Source organism: Scomber japonicus, chromosome 9 (assembly GCF_027409825.1).
Source record: "Scomber japonicus isolate fScoJap1 chromosome 9, fScoJap1.pri, whole genome shotgun sequence".
NCBI classification, from domain to species: domain Eukaryota; kingdom Metazoa; phylum Chordata; class Actinopteri; order Scombriformes; family Scombridae; genus Scomber; species Scomber japonicus.
In genome coordinates, this window is record NC_070586.1 from 32,216,762 (window position 1) to 32,242,688 (window position 25,927).

The 25,927-nt window shown below is 41.6% G+C and overlaps 2 protein-coding genes across 2 annotated transcripts; both read left to right on the forward strand.

The window, feature by feature from the left end:
• Positions 1 to 382: 382 nt before the first annotated feature.
• Positions 383 to 6,083, forward strand: snrnp27 (small nuclear ribonucleoprotein 27 (U4/U6.U5)). The gene is made up of 6 exons (XM_053325360.1): positions 383 to 567; positions 2,415 to 2,547; positions 4,171 to 4,274; positions 4,408 to 4,487; positions 5,324 to 5,388; positions 5,763 to 6,083. Exons 1-6 carry the CDS (start codon positions 531 to 533, stop codon positions 5,815 to 5,817), a joined length of 474 nt encoding a protein of 157 aa, XP_053181335.1. The 5' UTR covers positions 383 to 530; the 3' UTR covers positions 5,818 to 6,083.
• Positions 6,084 to 6,922: 839 nt separating this feature from the next.
• On the forward strand, positions 6,923 to 25,268 carry mxd1 (MAX dimerization protein 1). Its single transcript, XM_053325127.1, has 6 exons — positions 6,923 to 7,764; positions 8,461 to 8,560; positions 17,096 to 17,125; positions 23,568 to 23,682; positions 23,876 to 24,035; positions 24,857 to 25,268. The coding sequence occupies exons 1-6, from the start codon at positions 7,698 to 7,700 to the stop codon at positions 25,051 to 25,053; spliced, it is 669 nt and encodes a 222-aa protein (XP_053181102.1). The 5' UTR covers positions 6,923 to 7,697; the 3' UTR covers positions 25,054 to 25,268.
• The last annotated feature ends 659 nt before the right edge of the window (positions 25,269 to 25,927 follow it).

Consider the following 25,927-nt stretch of genomic DNA (forward strand, 5'->3'; position numbering starts at 1 on the left):
CATACAATATTTTTATGCTTAATTTTATGTGCTTATAGTGTAACATTTCCCAGATAACACTTCGATCAGTGGAAAGCAGTGATCACCAACCCCACTCTAACACACCTGATTCTAATTATTCTCTCATTATCAAGCAACTGAAGCTTATCAAGGGCTTGATGACGATTTCATTATTGGAATCAGGTGTATTAGAGAGTAGAGAGATCATACCTAAAACACATAGGGAAGTATTTCTCAAGGAGCATGGTTGGTAACCACTGGCCCATACCATGTAGCGTTGTCAAAACAAAGCAGTATCCTCCAGCTCGGTAGAGGGCGCTGTTCAGCAGAAAGCACACCGGATGTTCACTAACAGACATGATCAGAGACCGCAGAAGAACATCCTGCCCAGTTGCGTCCAATAACGTAAATTGAACGCAGCAGCTACAACAACAACAACACGCTATTTATGAAGATTCCTCGCCGTATTTTGTTATAATAAGTACGACGTTGGTCTACTAGCACAACTTAACATTTAGTTAGTAGTAAAGATGGGCAGGAGCAGGAGCCGAAGCCCACCGAGACGAGGTAAGAAGCCAGAGGTGGCTAACGTGATGTATGCAAACAGGCTAGCTGTGATAGTGATAATGCAGTTGTTGTTGTTCTTCTTAAAGCGAAGAAATGAAATGTTATTTACATAAAACGTCTTCCCAACGATTCTGACGTGTTATTTTAGCTTTAGATAACTAGCTATCGTTGCACGTCAATATGCGACATGTTCAATTAACCACCAGCTACACTCGGTACAGTATGTTGTAACTGGGGTTAACGGTTTAATTAATACATCTACAGCGTGATATATAAACGCGTGTATTGTCATTAACTAGCATGTATCTTTGAATTGTCAGAGGTGCTGCTTGAGTTGAGTATGATTCTTCATATAACTGTCACTTTAGCGACAGAGTGAATATGAAAAGATGTACTATTTTTGCACCTACAGTCAACTTTAATATTTTTTCATTAATATTTTCAATATATACAAAAACATAACAATTAGTAGACCAATGAAAAATAAGTAAGAGAACAAACAGTAGAAATAAACAGTGGAGACAAAAAGTAAAGGGGCAACATGTAGCAATAAATGGGGTAGCACATTTTCCTTAAAAAACAAACTAGGAATATTCACTTCCTCTGCGATTCTTTGTTTCATATACACCAGAAAATAAAAACAAACTTAATTAACAAACGTAATTATTATCAGATGTTGTGATTAGAGATTCAAAAGAGGCAAAGATTGTGACTTTTAACAATTTGGTTTACAATTTGAGAGAAGAGAATGCTTAACAATTGTTATCTTTATCTATTACCTGTCAAATATGTTCTTGATTAATACATTTAATCTAAAAACATAAAAAAGATATTAATCACATTTTGAGTCTAAGATATTCATCTTACAGAGATACAAAACAAGAGTCTGCTACATCAGCAAATGCTCATATTTGTTGATCAATGAATCACTGCAACTCTTATTCCTACCCTTTTCCAGACTTGGTTTATTTTGTTATCGCGTTGTATTAAGTTGATTCATTCCATTAGATCTTTGGAAAATGCTGGGAAGTTAAAGCTGGAGTATAGGACTTCTGTCTCCCCCTTCTGGGAGTGAGAGTAATTACAAAAATGCTGTTAAGACAAGTTTAAGTCATGGGCTGAGTTTCCATCAACATAGTTTAATACACATTTTGAAGTATTTTAGAAAGGTTTCTTTCAAACTGAAAATTTAAAAAAAAAACCTTCCTTTTACACATGCAGTTCAAGAAAGTTAATACTCCAATAACCAATACTCGCTGACGTAAAAGAACAATTACAGTTTACCCAACTAAATCAAATTCCTTAATACTTCTCTTCATTTTTCTCTTGTAGATGACCGAGATGACTGGTGTTGTTTCCAGTTCACAACCTCTCCTTCTTCTACTCTCTTTATTAGATGAGAACGCAGCTTCACTGTAGCTACTCCTTCTCTGCTGTTGCTGTTGTAAAACCCGTGGATTAATTCAATTAATCAAATTACTTCATTAATCACACAACCCCCCCACAAAATGTCGATTCCCTATCAGAATTTGATCCATTTGGTCTGATAGCATTTAAAAACTCTAGATAAATATTATATGATGCACAACAAATTAATTTATCTCCATTCAAGTTAGCAAAGAGCCAACTGAATGTAACAGATGGTCATTTATATATAATGGTTCCATTGATATCTTCACAAGTTGTATGTTTGCATATTTCTCAACATGTTACTGAGAAGTGCACCAAAGTTTAAATCTCTGAAATAATTTATATAAATAAGTAATTAATAGGAGAGTATTGTTTTTGTGGATGCTACATTTCTCATTTTGGGATTACTCTTAATATCATGATTGGATTTCTTGCAGAGAGAAGACGTTCCCGCTCCACTTCTCGGGACCGCGAGAGAAGGCGAAGGGAGAGGGAGCGCTCTCGTTCCAGAGATCGGGACAGAGAGAGGCGGAGAAGCCGCTCCCGATCTCCTCACAGGAGGCGCTCAAGGTAAGGAAATCCTACAGTGTTTTGATGAACTGATTAATGACTGCAGTGGTCAGTCTGACAGTGATTAACTGAGGTCTTTAATTTGTGTGGAGTACCAGCTAGATACATGATGTACTGTGTGGGGGCTAGTTAAGACCTGTCCAGTTCAAGATGAATCAGCAAATACGGGTTATTAAAAATATGATGTATACCTGTCAGTGCCAGTTTCACTTTTGCACTTTAGTGTGAATTAAATTAATAAAGTGCTTTACTTATTTATGAAATGGTTTCAGGTGGTGTTATTGTCTTGATGCTCTTTTAGTCTTCCCTGCAGAAATGGAGAAAAAACCACTAATGGTGAATTTGGATTTAACATTCATGACACATTTATCTGCAGTGTAAGCTAGGGATTGACCAATCATCAGCCTGGCTGTTTAGTTCCTGCTAATTAGCTCCAGTGAGTGAGTGAAGCTGTGTTTTGAAGGTAAAGCAGCAGATATTGCAGAAGTAGCACACAGCAGGTGATTGTCCATGTCAGGCGCAATATCACTTAATGTAAATACTTCATTTGGTTTAGGTAAGAGATTCAGGAGGAAGGACACAGACTGCTGAGATGGTACACAGTTAGGCATTTGTACTGTAGCTCTTTAGCTCTAGTAATGATTAGCATTAATGAAGCAGCCTAGTTTTGAATGACAGGTTTCCTGCCATCACAGGTTGTTAATATGTAACATTCAAACTGTGGTGGCAGAAGTACTCAGATCCTTCACTGCAGTTAAAGTAGCAATATGACAATGTGACAATACTAATAGTCCTGCACTTAGAATATACTAGAGTAAAAGTACACAGGTATTACCAGTAAACTTTAACATGAAAATCAGGCTGTGACTGGTGCATTACATCAATTTAAGAGAAGTACATTGTTAATACGGATGAGTCAATGCATTAGCAGTTTTATTATTACTGTAGCTGCTAGAGGTGGAGACAGATTGAACTTTGCTTTGTCTGGCTTTATGAAATAAATCTGTGTGTGTATTGAGATAATAGATTGGACAGGAAAGAAGAAAAACCATAGTTCTGTTATCATTTTTTTTTAAATGTAATTTAATTTGGATGAATTATTCAGAACTTCTTTTTTTTAGCCTTTTAGTGAAATATTGGAGAGTCTAACCTTTAAACAGTGATTTATTTGAAACTGTGTGAGGGCAAATATCTCATAGATAATTCAAACATGACAAGGAGACACAAATACACACTGATTTAATTTTGTAAGGGGCTACAAGCCCAAAAGTTTGGTAACTGTGTGTTGTAATTTATAAACTCATCATTATGTTATTTTATGTAAACTTTTAATCTGAAAAGTAACTAAAGCTGTCAAATAAATGTTGTGGAGCATAAAGTACTATATTTCCCTCCATTGTAATACATGAAGCATAATTGTGTATTAAAATCATGCATTCTAAATTTTGACATGAAGATTTTAAATTTTTACTGTAAATTTAAATCCATTCTTATTATCCAGTCATTGGTCTGTGTGATGACATTATCTGCCCTGATTAAACCATATCTGGAGTGTTGCAGAGGTGTCTGCCCTCGGTATTTGTGATAACCCGTCCTGCAGCCATCTTTGTGTTCCCTCTGCAGGTCTCCTCCCAGACGTCATCGCTCCTCCTCCAACTCTCCTGGAAGACAAAAAGATGACCGCAAAGATGGAAAGGATAAAACAGCCAAGGCCATTCAGATCTCAGGTATAAGATGAATAATGTGCAAAATTCTGTATTCACGTAAATGAAGTGAAATTCGGTTGATCCGTGCAAATCTGTTTCACAGTGCACCGCTCATATATTTTAGTGTGATTCAATGCACTCATGTTTTTAACAGCTGAAGACATGCAAGGCAAAACAGAGGAGGAAATTGAGATGATGAAGGCGATGGGATTTACTAACTTCAACACCACCAAGGTGAGAGTACAGAGGGTGTCTTACGTTGTGCATCCACAAGGAGGAGCAGTTTGTTTCTAATAAAGTTAATTACATTCTTCAGCCAAACGCTGAAAGAATACAGCAAGAACTGTGTATGTTTACATTTATCTTAGTGGGCCTGCCTCATTTATCACCATGGTGATATGAGTTTCTACAATAACTTTGTGAAAGTCAAAATCAAAGCAGCCAGGTCGCTCCTGCATAATGCAGTGTCTGCTGTTCCCTTACACAGGCTCACTAATATCACTCTAATCTAACAGACAGATACCTCACTGACTTCTCATCATGTGTCTGGGACTGTTATGAAGGTCTTGAAACATATTATATAGCTTAATTGACAAAAATGTGCTGATATTTGTACAAATCTGCATTTTATGACAGTATTACTGGACAACTTGACACATAACTTTAGTCATATTTGCAGCTGCTTCATTAAAATCCTTCCAGCTACGTCCTCCCTGTCAGATTCTTAGCACTTAGGAGTGTGTCACAGCTGCAGGCAGTGTTGAGTCGGCCAGTGAGAGCTGATTTATTGTTATTAAAACTTTTAAAAATCTTTTATCAGTGGATTATAAAAACCTAAAATGTAGATAGGATATTAAGAATTGTATTATCTTTATGTGTTAGATAAAATTCCATGTACATCATACATTGTTTAGTATTTTCTGGATCAGCTTCAGTCACATTTACTGTAGTTTATTTGTGAAAGCAGGCAGATTCTGAATTATTATCAGACATGAGTTGTGTGAGTCTGAGAAGCAATGGAGGTCAAATAGACACATTTCACTAATTAGCATGACATTGTTTTCAAACAGGGGAGGAAAAGTGATGGATCTGCAAACGCACACGCCGTCAATGTGACCATGAAGAGAAAGTACAGGTATGTCAAGCCCTCATCTTTAAAACAATAATTATATATATTATAATTATATAGAGGATCAATACAGTTCTCCACATCACTGACAGTTGTTGGAAATGTTGCACACAGCCGTGTTACGTCACGTCCGTGATGTGTTTGAAGTTGTTTGAACCCCAGTTGTTGCTCAGGCGACTGGGTTAAAACCGTCAACTTTTCAGCCCCCTTCATAGTGAGCAGTCGGCATCAACCACCGTTATTGTAGCCAATCACCTCTGCAGGTGTTTCGATGCAGGGATCCCTGCTCTCCCATTGGTGCTCGATGATGTAATCTGCAAGTGTTGCGAGGGTAACAGTGATGTAATGTTTTCCTTTTTTTATATATTTATTTTTTTTAGGCAGTACATGAACAGAAAAGGTGGATTCAACAGACCGCTGGACTTCATTGCTTGAAAGTACCTACAACTTATTGTGTTACCCAACAAGTTCTCTCCTCACAATAGTGGATAATGACGTTGTGCTATTTGCTGTTATTTCTTATTTCATGTTTTGTGTGATGCAACAATTCTGTACATACCCTTTAATAAGTGTAAATAATAGTGCTGGTAATAATCCACAGCTGAGTATTGATAGCAGACCCCATTTGCACACAATACCTGCAGATTTGTTTTCAAGCTGGTGTACTGTGTTTTATTTGAAATAAAAGCATTTTAAAAGTGTGTGGTTGCAAATCCTGGTTATTATTTTAAAAAATCATTCAAAAGTCATTATGTGCAGGAACAGTTTTATGATGCATACATTTTATTGTTAACAGATGAATATGATTACAGCATTACATGGACCATGCAACAGGCTGTTCAGATGTTGCTGATTAGCCAATAGTATTCTAGGTTTAATTGTCACCACATTTAATGTAACTCAGTGTTCTCTACTTGTAGTCCTATACACGAAATTATGCAATCTAGAAATAAATAATGTCAGTAAAGGAGTGATTTGTCCAGCTTTCCAGACGGGAACCCATCTCGTTTTACAGCAGGCTGCCTTCCACAGCTGTGTGGTTGACAGCAGACTTTGTGATAGGAGGAGAAACGGACGAATAGTAAGACAGCATGTGATTCGGACCAATCTCTGGTCTCAAAACAAGACAAACAACATTAAGGGAGCCAATGGTTCCGATACACCGCGAAGCAGCATGGCAGAGAGGCGTGTCTCCCAGCACGAGCGGGCGTTGTCACTTTAGCTCGTGGCCACCGTGGCCAATGGCGACCAAGTTTTTCGGATAGCAACCAATCACGACGCAGAAGTTTGTAGCGCTGAAATAGCGTCCATTGCGGCTCTTCTCCGTACGCTGGCGTGAACGTGGATTTGAACCAAAATGGCTGAAAAGGACTTCAGTTGCAGTCAAGGCCGAGCCCCTGGAAATGATTGACGGCTAGAATATCCAATGGGAGTATAGTTGTCATGTCCAGTATCCAATCATATGCCAGCATACAGAGGCTTTGTGGTACAGTACAGCAGATAGCTGTCGTCCAGATCAACAAGCCAGTATTTTGGAAGCAGTTTGATAAAACACTCACAGTTGATGTCAGTCGCTATCTGCGTTTCCAGCCAGACGTATCACGCGTGAGATCAGCGATAAACCAGCACAAAACTAACCAGCCATACAGCCCCGAAACCGAAAAGGTTGGATGACATCGTCGGTTGAACTTTTAATACAGCTAGCTCGTTTTTTTCTACCAATTTCACTCCAGACGAGTCTGTGACAACTGAGCAGCCAACGTCCGTGTTTGTTTTTTTATAGCATAAAACATTTAGCGTTTATTTGGAAACTTGTCACAAACGCTAACGCTAGCCAACTTGTTTTGGGTTTTTTTTTGCCAAACAGAACAATACTCGACTTATTTTATATATATATTATATATATGTCAGGCAGCCCTTATTTTTCTTTTTGTCAACAACCCGCTTTTTTCCCCTCGAAGAACTACCTAGAAAACTAACATTAGCGAACAGTTTGCTTTAATAAAGAGGGCAAAGCAAACCTTAGCTGTTAGCCTCAAACTAACCAGCTAACGCCAACCTGAACCATTGTAACTATCACGGGGAAAAGAAGCTGTCCTTTTAACTTTTAAATAGCCCGTTTGACACATTGCAGGAAACAGTTCAACATTGCCTCTCGCCTTATAAACTAACCAGTGACAGAGAGCAGCGAGCCAACTGACTGTCATAAGGAGAGAGAGAGCCAGTGGTCGGACCTGAAGCAGGTTGTGTACAGCCACGGAGTCCCACATCGGATTGTTTTATTATCAGTGTTATTATCAGGGTTATTGTTGAAAATGGCGGCGATCGGAATGGTGCAGATGTTGATCGAAGCAGCCGAGTACCTTGATCGCAGGGAACGAGGTAAAGTATAATTATATTGTTTATTATTTGTGTGGTGGTGGGGAAAATCACAATGACGCCCCCTCCCCCCTTTCATCAGGCTAATTTATTCACCTGTCATTTTCAAAAGCAATGTCGAATAGTGCTGTGTGTTATTTGTTATTATATCAAGTAACCAGGCCATGCGTTTAATTAAGCAACGTTATGCGTTTTGCACAATACAGCAGAATGCATCGCCGTCTAGAAATGGGTGCAAATCAATATTCAAGTTTTATTAAATATATATATATATACTGCATTATTACAAACATACACTTGCATTTGCATTATTTTTGGTGATAAAAAAAAGAATGAATGCATATCCGGCAGATGCAGTCAGATGTGCAGGGAGATATTGTTTTCATGAAGGCTCCTCCTTTCCTGCTGTTGTGGTTTGCTAGTGGGGTTTATTCCAGTTCAAGATGACATCATTGTCCAGGCTGAGGGGGAAAAAAATACTGTATAAAGATACTGCATGAAATCCATTCATTGCACTCTGACACCTCAGCCCCCCCTGAGACATTGCCACTGAATTCCTAAAGGATCAAGATCAAATGTGGCCCATTTTGCATTTCGCAGTCCTCCCTATTCCTGGTTTGGCTTCTTTTCACTGTGGCTATATTTTGCATTGCCAGATATCCTGGACACGTGACCACTATGTTGTTTGTTTGCTTGCAGAAGCTGAACACGGCTATGCCTCCATGCCACCCTTCATCAGCAGCCGGGAGAGGGAAAGCTTGAAAAGGAAAAGCAAAAGCAAGAAAAACACAAGTAGCAGGTAAAAGCTACTCAGCTCTTTATGACTCTTTTTTTTTCTTACTCCTGCCCATCATATCCCCATTCATAGAGGTGTCCCCAAAACGTCTGGGATTAATATTTGCTCCCTAGTTTGGTGTTTGCTTCCAATTTACAGTTATAATTAGCTGTTTGTAGTGGCAGTCTCACATACTTTTGGTGCTGCTACATAAATGTAAAGCCTGTATATAAATACTGTATATAAATATTGATAGTTCTTCAAAATATCAAGATTTTCCTCCCAACTAAGGGAAGCCATTTGAAAGTCTGTACCACCAGGATTTCATGGTTTTCTGACAGAGCTTACACTGGTGTGAAAATCCTCCCACGACTACACACCTAAACATTTATTTGAGAGGAAACATACCTCCTTTAGGATAGTAATCTTTTTTAAAACCATGTCTTTAGAGGTGCTCCACCCAAAGCATCAAAAGCACGGACACGCTGCAGCTTTGCCTTTCAAGATATTTGGAGGGAATACCATCACTAACTGTGCATTATAAGCTGCCATTGGTTAGAGAAAATCATTTGACATTAATAAATAGATACCACTAATGTGCACAACATTTAGATGTAGTTATTTTTTGTGAAGGTACAGGCGCCAAGTGAAAACGTCAACACCTCACATTCCCAACACCCTGCATGCCCGATGACTACTTTGTGCCAAACACTCCAGAAACAGTTCCTGGCATAAGAAACCATGGCTGTGTGTGTGTGTGTGTGTGTGTGTGTGTGTGTACGTGTCAGTCTGTTGCTGTGACTCCCGTGTTTTGACTTCCTGTTGTGTTCTTCAAAGCATGTGACTGACAGCAGCAAACATCCGTCTGGCTTAAGCTGAACGGCCACTCGGTGTATAAGGCAAACTGGGTCAGCCAAGGTGACTGCAGAAGACATTTCATTGAGGAGAGAGAGCACGTCCTGACAGCCTCAGTCACCTCAGTGGAACACAACAGCACACACATAGTGTACATTCACAGTCCATAATCCAACTCCCATAAATGTTCAATGTGCTCTCTGTGGTTAGGTTGCAGTTTGGATTTCATAATCCTGTGCAGTATTTAAAGCAGGGTTATGTGTTTGTGCCACTGTGATACTTGTTTGTAGTGAGTTTGGGGCCATACAAGATGTTAACTCATATTACACCTACAAATGCTGCTATTCACACTATTGTGCTCCTTGGTACATTGTTATGGTGGAGAGGTTGATATAGTTGTGTGTGGTCTGTCATATACTATATGACAGAATAGATTATGGTGAAAGTATATAATTCTATATAGCTATTTACCAGTTTTTTAGGTGCATAAAAACATGGAAAACAATAGAAGAGGAAAACAATGAATTAATAACTAATAAAAACAAGTTAATTATTACAAAAAAGTGTGTATGATTGGCTGAGGTGCCAAAGTTGGCAGATGTGGCGAAGCCTGATTGAAAATAGGTTCTTCTGATAAACAGTGACACTGCAGCACCTGCCTCACTGGCATATTACTGCACTCACCATTACCTGTCTCCATTTCACTGATAGGATAATAAAATGAATAATAGAAAGGCAACTGATAAAAATGAATATGAATACCATAAATGCTGTAAAACTGCATGAGTGTCAGCATTCAGATTGACCTGAGACTTGACTCAAACCATGAGGGCATCAGCCACCCTCCACTAATATGAATGTTTTCTGCTCTCTGGAACCCTCACGTGCAGAAATGAGCGTGCGTCTGTGTGAAAGGGGGTCTCATTACAGTGTTTGGCATCAGATTGTTGGATATTAAAGGGTAGGTGTATCGAGCACCTGAGGTGAAGTGTATAAATAGGTTTAAATGTAGGCCTCTTACCTCCTGTTACCTCAGGTACATCCAGCTTTAATACCTGCTGATCTAAAGTTACAAGACTGCTATACACAGACATTGACAGAGTACATCTTGTGTGTACACCGCCCTTATTCCAGCTACATCTCAGTGTCTTCAACCGTCCAATCTTATTTATTTGTTTGTTTTCGCCCCCCAATCTCCATTAACTTCTGCCGTAGCAGTCACCTGTATTCCCAGAGTGCACACACTGACATATCAAGATTGACAGTAAAACTATTAAAAGCAACACCCAAACATAGATTTAAAATAATAAAAGAAAGCAGCTGATTCTAATACAATCAGATCAATAAGACACAAGTATCAATACATGGTTAAAATGACCACATATGATATTAACAAAATAAAAGCAGAGAGCACACCACTTACACTGACAATAATTACAACAATATGAATATATTTAAGTACACAACCACTCTTAAAATTCATGAAAATCTGACATCAGAAAATTGTGTACACGTTTCTGTAAATGATGAAATGATACATGTTTCTTCAAATTAGAAGCACTTCAATCTCACAGAAGCCCAAACATTTGAAGAAGCTGGTCCTCGTCGTTCACCCACATTCCAAGTGTGATATTTATGTGTTTGAGCAGAGCTGAAAAAGATGGAGGAATACCTAAAAATAAAAAAAAAATAAAAAATGCTTTTCTTAATGAAAACAAGCAGACTGGAATGTAATCTGCTTTTAACTGAGGAGCCACGACAGTCTGTCTTGCATATCAATAATGCTGCTACCGTATGAACAGCGAAGGAACAAGTCACAGCTTTATTTTAGGCTCATTAGAAGACAAGTACTGATTTAATAAGAGAAAGCAGTATTTAATAAGTACCTGCCTTACATCGACATTTCAACATCTACAGATTACACCGCTCTGGAAAAGGATTGGTGACAAATTTGTAGTGTCCCAAATGGAAAGATTGACCTTTTATCTTTATGCACTAAAGGCTTCTGTTTGCTTCCAACTAAATGCTAATGGGATCATCCAACAGCTTCAGAAGCCCCTTACCACTACAGTTTCTTTACATCAGAATTTGTGCGTGCGTGTGTGTGTATGGGGGGGGGGGGGGGGCTATTTTTGTACCTCTCCGAACCAGGCACTCCGAAAAGGTTGACGCAACACAACCGTTCCATGTGTGTGTAGAGAAAGAAAGGATTTCGATGTCAGTCAGCCTCTCTTTTATTTGTCATGCGGTTACGTAACGTCACTTTTCATGTGCAAAACTGTGCATGAAATACTGTCCAAAAGTGTGCACCATCTCCATGACGACAGGCTTTTAACACCCCCCCCCCCCCCTTACCCCATCCCCCCTTTTTAAATGTGGTCACTCAAAACACATGTCTTAAGACACACTCAGAGGACTGAACGCATTAACTTATCAGTTTCCCAGCCTCAAGTGGGTAAATGGTTGTTTTAAAGTGGGGGTTGGGGGTTGGGGGGGGGGGGGGGGGGGTTTGTTATTGCTACTGATGCCTTGCAGAGTTACATCTGTTAGTTTCAAAGGGCTGGATGTATACAGTACTATAGAGCATGTGAGGTATGTGAATAGGCCTGTGAGTGTATAAATAGGTTTATGTATAGACTGGTGGCCCACTGTATGTATATTCAGAAGTTTATTGTCTCCAGGAGTTGCAGGACCGCTACACACACACACACACACACACACACACACACACTTTATACTGAATCACACACTGTTAATATCCAATCAATATCTTTGAACACTGACTGTCAATATCTAATAAGAGAAATCTGAATAATTAACCCAACATCATTAGTGTTTTTACTCCAAGGAGTTGCTGTTATTCAGATATTTTGTTCATTCTTGGCAGTCAGGCTCGACAATAGTGACAAATTCTAAATGTCCGAAAAAATAAGGCACTGCTTTCTAACTATTGATTATTTTCACGATCAATCCTCGATTATCAGATTGTTTTCTCGATTAATTAATTGTCCAGTTGTTCCAGCTTATGCTATATACACACAACGTCCAAGGCAAGGGACCTTTGTTGCATGTCATACCCCCCCCCGGCCAACTGATCAATGAAGCCAAAAAAATAAAGACAAATGGAAAAAAAGATGAATTGATTATCATAATTCGGACCTATTGATACAGCTCTACTACTGACAACCCCTTCATGCACTATAGGAAGCAGAACTGCGAGGACGCACCCGCTTCACAGTTAACATTTTCCAAAGGAGCCCAGCACATTGAAGCGAACTAGTCCACCATGATCAAAGTAAACCACTATATAGCTGCAGCCGCTCTGTCCTTGTCTCCAGCCGTGAAATCACCTGAAGGCACCCGCTGTCAGCCTGAAAAGCTTTTAGCTCGCCGGCATTTATATACATGTCATTCTGAGCTGCTTTTCTGTTGTTTAACTCCAAGGTTATGTTAAGCCGCCGCCGCTGCCACCACGGCCACAGCAGCTCCCTCATCAGCTGTGAGCACTTCATCAGCTATTACTCATTACTATTTAAGGCCAGCACAGCCACACTTGTTATTAATCAGGTTTTCTGCCCAGTCCACATGATGTATGGTATGATCATTAATAGGCAGATAGTATTACAGAGTGAATTTCCTTCTTGGGGGGGGGGGGGGGGGGGAGATCGGTGGTGGAGATCATCCATATCAGTCATTGATCAGGCGTGATCAGTTATTTTTACTGCCTTATAAGTCTTGAAGTGGAATGTAGGTCAGAGCACGTATTATAAGTCATTCCAACCATGTACAAGCCCCTCCAGTTCCTGTTGTTTCTCCGTGGCATGGATGTGTGAGTAGTGGGGGAGGGGAGTGTATATGTATGTGTGTGTGTCAGTAGTAGCAACTCCCCCACCTCATCTCTCTCTCTCTCTCTCTCTCCCTCCCTCTCCCCCTCACCTCCTCCTCCACCCCCATGTGTCTTTCCTGCTCTGTTCCTACTGTTGGCAGGCAGTGGAGAGCTCCAGCTCCTCCATTACATAGATAGAGTCCTCCCCCACCCTACACTACACTATTCACACATACACACACACAGTGCATCTACATTGCATTATGGAAATCACACAGTGATCCTGCCATCCTTATTGAGCAGACAAATGGAATCCTCCTATGCTCACCGCCCTGTGGTGTTGTTCAGTGTAATGTGGAGGTCTTGGACAAGACTACAACATTCATACTTTCTGTATGGCTGCCAGGGTCCATGATGGTCTATGTGGTGTCCATATGCAGCCCAACATTTGTGACCACGCAGACTTATACACATAACAAGTAAGGCAAGAAAAGCAAACAGAAATGTCTTTGATTTTTGTTAGGAAAAATTAATCATCATTTTGGGACCCTCTGAAAGAATATTTCAGCTTGGATATTCAAATTGGGTCTTATTCTTGTTTTTTCATCCTACAATCAATCAGAATAACTAAATAAGTGAGGTACTAAGTAAGAATATACAACAAACTCAGTTACTTGGAAGAGCAATCCAAAGTCATAATATAATAATAAGTTATCCATTTTACACATCCATCACAGTTGATAGACCAACTTCCTGGCTCATCTTTGACCTGAATTAGCCATATTGCTTCCGTGCAATAAGGAATCTTTATTGATATTTCAGGTTCCTTCACTTTTGGTTTTACCTGCCTTCAGCCACTTCCCTTACTTTGAGATAACAGCCGTATTTTGCTCTTTACTAATTATTTCCAGCTGTGTTAAGTTACACTTATTGCACTCCTATAACATTATTTATTCCATGTATTCATCTTCCTTGTCAAAAACAAGTGCCTAAATTCCCCACAATGCAACTCCACCACTGACATGTTAAGTCGGAGATTCCGTTTTGTGTTGCTGGTAGCGGCTAACATAGCCTCGAACCACTTGCCACAAGCAGAGATGAGGAGAGTGGAGGTCTGGTAACCTCACTTATTTCCATTTACGCCTTCGGGTTCTTTTAGTCTTCAGTCTCACCCAAGTGACATCACTTGAGGACATTTATCAGGCTTTGCTCAGCTCCCTCTGGAGCCACAAAAGGATTCATACAATTTCATACCTTTTTTTTTTTTTTTTTTTTACATAAGTAGCAGTGCACTCCCCAACCAACCAGCTGGAGGCGTTCTCTGTAGAGCCACTAGGATAAAAAATTTCGATTCCAGTACCAATCCATGTACCCTTAAAGTGTGACCAATACAGAGTACTTCATTCGATACCCATTACACATTTAGTGCACTTGCTTTCTGGTTTAACAGGCGTGTAGTGTAGCCAAAATTTAGAGCGTCTGGTTGGCATCTTGGCTGCTGAACTGCTAAGGGCACTAACTGAAATTCACCACGACTTCATCACCACAGGCGGGTTGTGGCTGCCTGGGCAGTGGACCAATCACATGTCGCATTAAATTGAAGAACGCTTGTGTTGATTGGCTGTAGGCAAGTCCATACATATAGTCATATTTTCTAGCTCTGGGTGCAAAAAGGATCGATTGCAGGTATCGTTTGACGGGACACGTTTCAATACTACCATCCATTTATTTAAATTGATACCTTTAAAGGTATGGAGTACCGATACACAGCCCTGATAGCCACTATAGGAAATGTGATGTGTTTACCATTACATGACTTGTGGAGCTTCATTAGCAGTCTAAACAAGATTTGTATAGATACCGCCATTTGGCACCATTTGCTCAGCGGTTCAGCTTTAAGTATAGTATGTAAGGAACCTTCAAACCATGTAATGTTCCATTCTGGATGGGGGCCTATGTTTCATGGGCGGTCTTATTTTGATAGTTTTGGCCATCACCTCCAAGTATCAATCAACCAGAATTTCCATTTAACCCTTTCCTTCATGGCATCCAGTCATCACCTACAGTACATACCAGCTTTTCTTTATAAAATCAAATGATGAGAAGTAACCAGCAGCCAGGTAAAACACTGTCAGACACATTGGTAGATAATCAACATGCCTCTTGTGTGAAATAAAAAGTAATGAAAGGAGCAGCGTGATCTTGACATTCAGCAGTAACCTTGCTCAGTAGATGAGAAAGATATTTCTTTCTCTCTGCGGGAGATTAGATAGAGCTTCAGAACATAGAAATAATATAATATTCTACTAGTAGGGAGAGTTATTGCAATATATTATTATCCAGTGTAATGAGACAGGATGATGTAGCCTGTCTGGTCGCCATAGTTAGCACTAGACCAGGAATCCAATGCCAGCCAAGCTTACAATGGGAATTCCTATCATTACTCAGTAAAACTTAATATCAACTGTACCTTGTCGGCGTCATGGGTGCATTGGTGAAGAGGCAGAGGGTGCTTAGACCAGGAGGTGGGAGGGGGTCCCAGAGCCTGAAACCCAGTCTAAATAAGTGGGATCATTCCCCTGCCAGTGCTGTTATGTCACCAGTGGCTGTCTGCTATGCATAGGAATGCATACTGGCCAGAGGGGGCTGAGCGAGATAGACGAGCACCTAAAGACGATACCCCCCCAGTGCCACACACACTCACACACACATACTGCAAGGACACTACGCCACACGCACAACATAAAATAGGTCCCTTCATCTCGTGATAGAAGCAGAAATCCTAGCAAAAGACAGGGTTGTGTTGTTGTGGAGCATGGTAACAGCATGGAGGTGAATCATTGTGTGTGTTTGTGTGTTTGTATGTGTATGTGTGTACACACGCGTATTGGGGCGACAGCGTTGAGCGGTGCAGCTGAAGGTGCAGAGGCTATTTTGGGAGGGGGATCAGGAGGTCAGGTGGAGGTAGAGGAGAGTTCAGGAATGTAGAGGGGGATCTTCTTCTCTACCTCCTGTCCCTCTACCCACTACCGCACACACACACACAGATCAGACCAGTCAGACCAGTACATTCCTTCCAAAACTACACTTGACCCGATTGCTGCATCCTCTCTCTCTCTCTGTGTGTGTGTGTGTGTGTGTGTGTGTGTGTGTGTGTGTGTGTGTGTGTGTGTGTGTGTGTGTGTGTGTGTGTGTGTGTGTGTGTGTGTGTGTGTGTGTGTGTGTGTGTGTGTGTGTGTGTGTGTGTGTGTGTGTGTCCGTCCATATTTCCGGATGATGCTGCTTTAACACTGCAATGCAGGATTCACACTCAATGCCCAGTAGCACACTTCCATAGCTCAGTTTACCTTTAACCCCCCCACCTCACTCAGTGTTACGTGCACATCGGATAATCAGGCAATATGAAAGAGGTGGGGGGGTTGGGGGGTCATAGTCCTGTCTACTCCTGCTCCTGCCTACTGTTTCTGGTTACTGTTGCTATGTTTACCCTGGGCCCTCTGCATCACATATCCGTGTGTGTGTGTCGGTGTGTGTCGGTGTGTGCTTTTTTAAAAGCCACAGTATTCCTCCATTTAAAAAAAAAAATAAAAATAGGAGACAAAATACCCCAGGCAGTATCCACTCTTTTCTTTTTTTTTATTCTTAATTTTCCCTGAATCTCATTTTTTCAGCGGTTCCAACTGCTCACAAACACCCACACACATACGCATGCACAGCCTTCTTTCTGTCGTTCTCACTCCCCTGCAGTAAGGCCCTGAACTGCAGTGATGACACACAGCGAGGGGAAACCTTCCCTTGTTCAATTGGCGGCTGTGTTGTTGTTATTATGACTGTATGTGTGGTCGCTCATGTTCCTCTTCTTTTCTCTCTCTCCGCAGGTCTACGCACAATGAAATGGAAAAGAACAGGTATGTCAAATGTTCTCTCTCTCTCTGTGTGTGTGTGTGTGTGTGTGTGTGTGCGTGTGCATATTTGCCCCCCCCCCCACTGTCACCATGGAAGTATGGGTAAATTATAGGTTGTCAATGCAAAATCTCTTCTATCCATTTTATACAACGGGCAGTGGTAGATAAAAGCACAGTTGACGCTGGATGATGCGTTCAGGCGTCCATAGAGACGTTTAGATTAATTGGATGTAAACAATACATTCAGGGACTTGAGTGGCAGCTTCATTTACACACACATGCAGCCTAAGAGAATAGCAGCTTGTGGTTAAAATTGACTCATGGAACTTTCAGCTTCTTTCAGGCCATTAATAAACACAAGTGCTTCCCATTTGTGTCCTAATGCAAGACAAGCCTAGAAAAGCTCAGTGAACTTAAAGGGAAAAATTCACTGCTGTGATTATGATAATTTCTTAAAACTAGGTCACAAAACTAGGAGATACGTGCAATTCTTTCCCATGGGAATTAACGGAAATATATGAGAATGAACAGAAAATAAACAGGGGATTTACAAAATTTCATGTTAGTTTATAACAGGGAACTTAAATGTAGTTAGAAAAAACATCTTTTAGCTTAATCTTGGTTAAAACAAGCAGATTTAATGCAAATACAGTTGAATATCTCCCCTATTCCTCGATCACATGCACATAGCACAGTACTTACTGCAGGGCCAAACCCTTCTACATGCACTATGCATTCCTCCATCACATGCACACACATGATTTCTAGAACCCTGGACTATTAAAGCCACACATTTGTACATTTGTAAGGACTACAGTACAGTTTGTATACCCCGAATTTCAAGTTAATTCCCATAAATTCCAATATATTCCCATAATTTCCATGGAAAGTTCCCAACTTGGAATATTTTTTCGAAATATCACAGCTTAACTTCCCATGGAAAGTTTCCAGAAGTTTACTGGAAATGTATCGCAAATTTTTACCCCGCTTTGCAACCCTACCTGTGACTAGAAAAAAACTGTAGATTTTAAAAATGGGAGTCCTCATTACGTCTCGATATATCGTACCAGCGTGCAGTGATCATCAGTTATGTCATGTGGATCGGTGCAAACTTACCAAGTACGCTGGACAACACACTCGCTGTTCAGTCGGTCACGTTCACCAATGCCCCGCAGAGTTTACTGCAGCACACACTCTTTACGTCTGTCTTCATTCCTCCTGATCATCCTCAGCAGTCGGCGGTCATGCTGCTGCAATACCTCTGTATCGGTTGCAGCTGTTACATCTCCTCCACGCTCTGTTTACACAGCGTTATATTCAGCCCCATAAATCGTAATAATTGCATCACATCTCTGTTCCAGCATTATACTGTAAAGTTAGTTGTGTTTTTTGTGTTAGATTCAGCACTTCTGGATGAATCGCAGAGAAACTTGGCCGCGTAGTTTTAACTGCAGCTGCAACATCGCTCCACTCCGGCGGTCGCTTCCTTTTGTGTGTCTGATTCCACAGCGCAGTATTTGGCCTCGTGTCATAACAGTAGATTTCTTCCAAATATGCTGAAAGTATTTTGCAGTATGATTGATTTTTTATGGGTTTGCATACATGGAGGCCAGGATTGAACCACTACAGAGAATGAGGACACATAGTTTATAGTCTAAACCAGTTCTCCAAAGTCCGCAAAAAGCGTCCCCAGGCAAATGAGCAGGGAGCTCTGTATGCAGACAACACTGAGGGGAAGTTAAACATTATTCATTTGCATTTATGACCCACATTGTAATGATACAATGCTGGTTGAAAATTGTTTCCCTTTACGTCAGCAGGTTACTCAGTTCATCCACAGTAATCACATTTCTTGATATCCCCTTTTTGTACTGTGTCTGTACAGCAGTTGAACTTCTGTGTTGGAAGTTCAACTGCTCAGTACAAGATGTCTCCTACTTCACTGTAAAGTCAGTGTTTGTGCACTGGAGACCTCAAGCTGACACATCACCCTTGTGTAAGTTGAATATTAGACCAGGATTGGTGCCAAACTGGCTGTGATGTCACAAATCATGTGCATCAAATCAGATTTAAGTGAGTCCATACAGTCCAAAATGCAGCGACTGAGGAATCATTATTGAAAGTTGCAATAAACCACTTCTAACTACAGTGTGCCTATACAGACCAGGTGAACCAACAGTGACTGTGTGAGATGTTAACGTGCGTCAACCTCCCAGATAATATCAGAGCCACGTAGGGAGCCTTATCATGCTGTTTGCAGTTTGAGTTAAGAGGCTTTGCAGGTGTGTGATATTGAAATGAGCTGTATCATGAACTAAAACACTCTCTTAAAAGTGAAACCTCACTGGACTGCCTGAATGTCACTGATATCAGCTTTTGGTTGAGTGTTAAAGTAGGCTTGCATTCACAGACCCCTCCCGCCCCCCACTCTGATGAAACAAAAGAGGTATCATGTTTGTGTCAGGTGACTCAACATGCCCTTTGGCACCTAGGAGCAGCTGATCTGGCTTCGACAACTTAAACCACAACGTAATGTGTGTTCTGTTATGATCTGTGTGGATTCTTTGCTTCATTATTACTTTCTCTACTTACTCCAGTTGTATGAATCAGGCGATTGATCAAAAAGACAGAAAGGTTTAATAGTATGCTGAGCTAGCAGAGGAGCTAAATAGTTTCAGTGATAAAAGCCAGCATAGATGGATAGTGTGACTCAATGTGCATTTAAAGAGAGATAAACACCATTGTAATATAGTTTTCAGTTGTGTGTGTCTTGGAAAGCTTTGATACCAGGCTGTAATATACCCAAACAAAAATCCTGCTGCCTGTCCCCGTCTCTCACTGAGCGTGTCCACCCCGCCTCTGAGAGCTGATCCAAACCAGCAGCTCAGCGGACGGCCTGAATAATATATATCACAGAGGCCTCTGCTTTGGATTTAGCCCTCTTCAAGTCTGGAGCATGTGTGTGTGTGTGTGCGTGTGTGTGTGTGGAGATACTTCACGCCAGATGAAGTAACACACAAAGCAGTAAGTCAAAATTATGACCGCAGCGCCACTGTGTTACACTTGAGAACATTGGTAGCCTTTAGCCAGAGTCTCACAGCAGAAGCTCGATGATAGAAAGCCATCACAGGGGGATAGTCTGTTACTCATGTAGACCCACTGCTAGCAAACCCCCCCCCCCCTTAACCCCCTCCAGCTATATTGGCTCAGTGAAATCTCACACACACATTCAAAGGACTATTTTATCCAACTCCCCTCTGGCTGACACGCAAGACCACGAGCAATTGTGTGTGTATGTGTGTGTGCGTGCATGTTTATGTCCGCATAACATGAAACCAGCCACACCTGCTTTTTTTTTTAAACACGCAAGTTTCTCCAGGCACGGGTAGTTACTTTTTGTAGGGGTGGATGGGGGTCAAAGGTCGAGAGTGAGGACAGGGTTTATTTACTGCTGCTGGTGGTAGAAACTTGCTACTTTTACTTTTTAAAGGGGGAGAAGGCTATAGGAGAAGCTATAGGGAAAAAAAACATTTTGAGGTGTGAGGGGGTCGTCACCAAAAAATGTGAAGAAAAATGTCAGGCAAGTCGTTGAAAATCCAGGCACATCGGGGGTGGGGGTGGGGGTGGTGGGGGTGGGGGACGCCGGAGTGAATCCAGGACACCGAAATGTAGGTTCTGGCCTCGGGGCTGGTAGCACATAAACCTGCAGCTCTACATACATACTCACCTATTGACACACTGCACTGAAGTCACACTGAACCAGAATAACCTGTTGCTCAAATAACACCATACATTGCTTTTGCCACACCCATCGTGTTTTTCGTCTCGCCCTCTCTCATCTGTCTCTCTCTCTCTCTCTCTCTCTCTCTCTCTCTCTCTCTCTCTCTCTCTGTCTCTCTGTCTCTCTCTCTGTCTCTGTCTCTCTCTCTTTCTCTTTTGCTCAGACTGGTTGTTTCACAAACATTAACTGATCCCTTATTATGTCAGAACACAGCCGAGGACATTTCCATGTTATGTAATGTTAGCGTGCGTGCCCTTTGGACTGAGTCAGCTGAGACGGGCGCTCGGTTTCAGCAACAGTGATTTGGTGTGTGAGTGTGGGCTTCACTCAAGTGTGTGTGTTTGTGTGTGTGTGTGTGTGTGTGTGTGTGTGTGTGTGTGTGTGTAACCCTTTAAAAGGGCAAGGGGCTGAGAATATATTTGCATGTAACCACAGTCAAATCCCTCTTCATGTCTCCCATTTGAATAAACTTTGTTCCGGCGGTGACGCTCAACATCAGGATCACCGGCAGTCAGACTGTAAAAGCAACAGCTCATCCAAACCCTCATCAAATTAAAAAAAAAAAAAAAAACACACACACACACACATTTTCACACTCGACTCTCGGGAAGCTTCTGACGTACACACTCCCACTCACACAGGCTCCTCACGCAGACACGTACACACTCCGCCGAGGCTGCAGCCCGGAGGTGTGCGTTGTGTAACAGCAGGTCAAGTGGTCACAAACACCCACCTAGACCTCAGTGAGCGCGGATGGCTGCCAGCTCGGGGAAGCAGAGACAGAGAGAGAAAGAGAGAGAGAGAGAGAGAGAGAGAGAGAGAGAGAGAGATGCAGGAGGAAGCTAGAAGTGTAAATATTAACTGCGACGGGGGTAAAGATGTTACAGGACAGACCAAGTTCATAATGAGTTCACATCTTGAGCATATGGCTCAGATGATGTGTATTTCAAAGGGTATCTGCAGGTTTTTAATTCACTTCGAGAGTCAGCAATATGTCTTCATTTATGTTGTAATTTTAGTTATTTTTCCTAGACTTTCAGGCAGGCAAGAGACGTTCAACATCTAGGAAGCTCATCCACTCATTACGGATAATGTGTCAGTTTTAGCAAAAGCCATATTAGTTTTAAAATGGTTAATCAATTCATTATCCTTCAATATTGTGCTGTTTGTCTGGATCCACATCACATTCATGCACTATGGACTCCTATACTAGGAGTAATTGTTATATACAGTACACAGCTGGAATGTACTCAGAAAATGTAACAGTATATTAACATACTGAAAGGATCAGATCACAACCTTTTTAAAATCTGTCTTAAAACAACACTCAGGTGTCTAAATGGACTTTGAAACAGGTTTTTCTTGCTGTAATCATTCCTCCTATTCATACTGATCTCTTCAAGTGATAGAGGACAAAATCCACAGTCCTCCCTCTGTGCCAAAATGGACTTAAAAGTTGATTTGAAACCAATATGGAGCTTCAAATGAGTCAAATCCAGTAGATATGTTTCAACGTTAGTCTTTTTAGTGTCAAAGTCCCTCTTTTTGTTACTATACTTCCACCACAGCTCAACAGGGAAACACAAAGAGGGCATATGATGCTAAAAAGACTGTAAATGTGGCAGATATCCACTTGATATATGACTAACTCAAATTGCTGAAGTCTCATATAAACTTCACATCTACTTTTAAAGGACTGTGTAGACACACTGTGGATTTTTACTCCCATCACTTACACTGAAAGCACATTTGAAGGAAATCATTTAATAGTCAGTATGAACAGGAGGAATGATTACAGTGAAGAAAACCTCTTTCACTGTTCATGTGGACACTTGACTGCTGTTTTAAGACACTCTTGGAACAACTGTGAACCTGTCCTTTAATAAATAGCTGTAGGTCTTGGTGTTCTGTCATTATTTGAGCAGTATGGGTATTTAATTGCATGCTGTGGGATCCTTAAAACCCCTTTAAAAATAATGACTGTGTAGAGACTTTGTACATCATTGCTCGATAAAATATCTCTGTAGCAACTTGAAGTAATGATGTTGAACCGCTTCCTCTAGGTCTCATCACTTCATCTAGTATCTTACATGGCTGAATCTTTATCCTACTACCTCTTAATATAGACTACTAACTCCAGCATGTAAAAGCAGAGGGGAAAATACAAGTATTGACTTTCACGGTTCCTTTTTCTGTTTGTGATGTCTTGAATCTCCCTTCCTGTTTCATTTTTGACTCTATTATGAGGTTTCACTCAAGGTCTGCTTACTATTTTTCCCCCCCTGAGCTTTCTACAGTATCTCATGGGCTTCATCATTGGATGGAGTTGTCATGAAGATGGCTCAGATGTCATCAAGTCACCAAACTTCCACACCGCAGTCACGTCATGACAACTGAGCCATCTCCATGGCAACACCATCCACCACGCGTTGCACTTGAACAGTCCGTTAAAAAAAGAAAAGAAAAAAAAGCCAATAAGTGGACATTGAGTTATGTTTTTTTCAGGGTCAAGCAGGCACTTTGACGCTAAACAAATGACATGCTTGGTTGTGTGTGTATGTGTGTGTGTGTGTGTGTGTGTGTGTGTGTGTGTGTGTGTTTGATGAGGAAGAAGATGATGACGTCTGACAGTTTCTCGCTCTGTTTCTTCTCTTTTCTCTTCAGACGGGCGCATCTACGACTGTGTTTAGAGCGCTTAAAATCCCTCGTTCCTTTGGGACCAGACGCTAACAGGCACACCACCCTCAGCCTGCTGATGAAGGCCAAAGATCACATCAAGGTGCGTGCATGTGTGTGTGTGACCTAAAAACTGTGAAGAGGGCAATTATGTTGACCGTTGCAGTGGATAATTTGGTTTAGTATTGTGTGTTTGAGTGACACCTCTTTCAGTGATAAAACATCTTCAGTATCCAATGGTGCAGCTGATGTATTCACATCCTTTTTCTTTCTTTCTTTTTCTTTCCACCCTGCAGAGGTTGGAGGAGAGCGACAGGAGAGCTCAGCACACTGTAGAGCAGCTACAACGGGAGCAGAGACACCTGAGGAGGCGTCTAGAGCAGCTGGGGGTGGAGCGGACCCGCATGGACAGCACCGGCTCCACCGTGTCCTCAGAAAAGTCCGACTCTGACCAAGGTGAACTGCACACACACACACAGACACACATACACACACACACACACACAAACACACACACACACACACACACACACACACACACACACACGTCCTCACTTTTTCCATAATTTACAGTAGTAAATGAAGTGGGTAGCAATGTCCATTTCTCAGTGGACTTTATGTTTGTAGAAAACATTATTATCCAGAGATTGGAGATGCTTGATATCATCATCTGGTGAGAGACTCCAAAAATCCCAGATCCATTTATCATGCAGTTAACAGCTGTCTTCCTTTTTAAAAAGACAGCCTTCCTTTACTGCTTTATAGGAAATATTCGAAATGAGCTGCATTTATGATGTTTATCAATCCTGGAGGCACATTTATAGAGAAAGGACCTGGACATGTGCAGTAAAACTGTCTTTTGAGTTTTCCTTGACAAAAAACAACTGAATATTTTAATTATGTGTAACAGGCACGCCTAAATGAACTGCAGCCAGTATTTTTGTCATTGTGCTTTTCCTGCCATGATGTATCAAACTGCAGTGAGAGAGGTGTTTGCTGTATGTATAAAAATAATTGTTCTTCCCTCTACGTCACTGCTCAGGTATGCATTTATGTAAGTGTGTAGTGTTTACAATATTGTTGACCTGACTAAGCACCCAAAGGTGTGTTGACATTTATAACTATAAGAGAATGTATTTACTGAAAGGGAGTATTCTTACATTCATTTAAAAAAAAAAGCTAGGTTAGTTTTGTTTTGATAAGAATGCTAATCATTCAGACACAGTGTTCTCATCTTCCACTTTAATCACTCTGTTGTTATTTCTGGGTGTCAACAGAGGACCTGGACGTGGACGTGGAGGGGACGGACTACCTGCTGGGTGACCTGGAGTGGAGCACCAGCAGCGTGAGCGACTCAGGGGACGAGCGGGGCAGCCTGCGCAGCAGCTGTAGCGACGAAGGCTACTCTAGCGCCAGTCTGCTGCGCCTGCAGGACACTCAGGAGATGGCCAAGAAGCTGAGCTGCACCCTATAAACAGCACTGGTCACCGACCAAGCACCCGCCTCCTCCTTCCCCTATCATCCAATCCCATCCCGAGATTGTGTCACCACACCCTGGTCCCGCTCAGACCTAATCCACCTTTACCTTCCCCTCCTCCCTACAAGGACTGACCAAGTCTGAGGCCTCTCCTCCTTTTCCTCCTCCTGCCGGGCCTCTGCGGACCCTCCCTCTCCCCCCGCCCCCTCACACACAGGACTTCCATTCAGACTGCAGCACCTCCGAGACACCCATCCGCATCCAGCCCCTCATCATCATCGTCATTATCATCAGCGGTCAGTCTTCAGGGTGTCACCCGCTCTGCTCTGCACCAATCAAACGAGCGGGGATTTGAAGAAGAAAATAAAGACACTCCACCCCCCCACTCACCCGTCTCCCTCCGTCCAGTCCGTCAGAAACACAACTTTCAGCCACAGAATGTTACCACACAATATCCCACTGCCTCTTTTTCTATGCCTCAAGAGCCATGGGAAGCACTTATGAGATTTCACCCCTTACTTCACAACACACACACACAAACACACACACACACACACACACACACACACACACACACACACCCATCCATCGCTCTCTCCTAGCTGTCCGGTGAGACAGAGTCATTTCCCAAAGTGTGACACAGACGCGGGGGCTCGTCCTTCCTCTACCACCCCTCCACCCCACCCCACCCCCCTCCGCTCACCAGTCAACCATCTGTGCATGGTGTTTTGCACTTAAAAAATTGCTTTTTGTAAAACGAAAACTGTGTCATCTTTTTCAAACACTGTCTCTCGAAGAAAAAAACAAAACAAACTTCAAGCCCCCTCCCCTCCCTCCTCCTCCTCCTCCACCCTCCACCCTCCACTTCCCC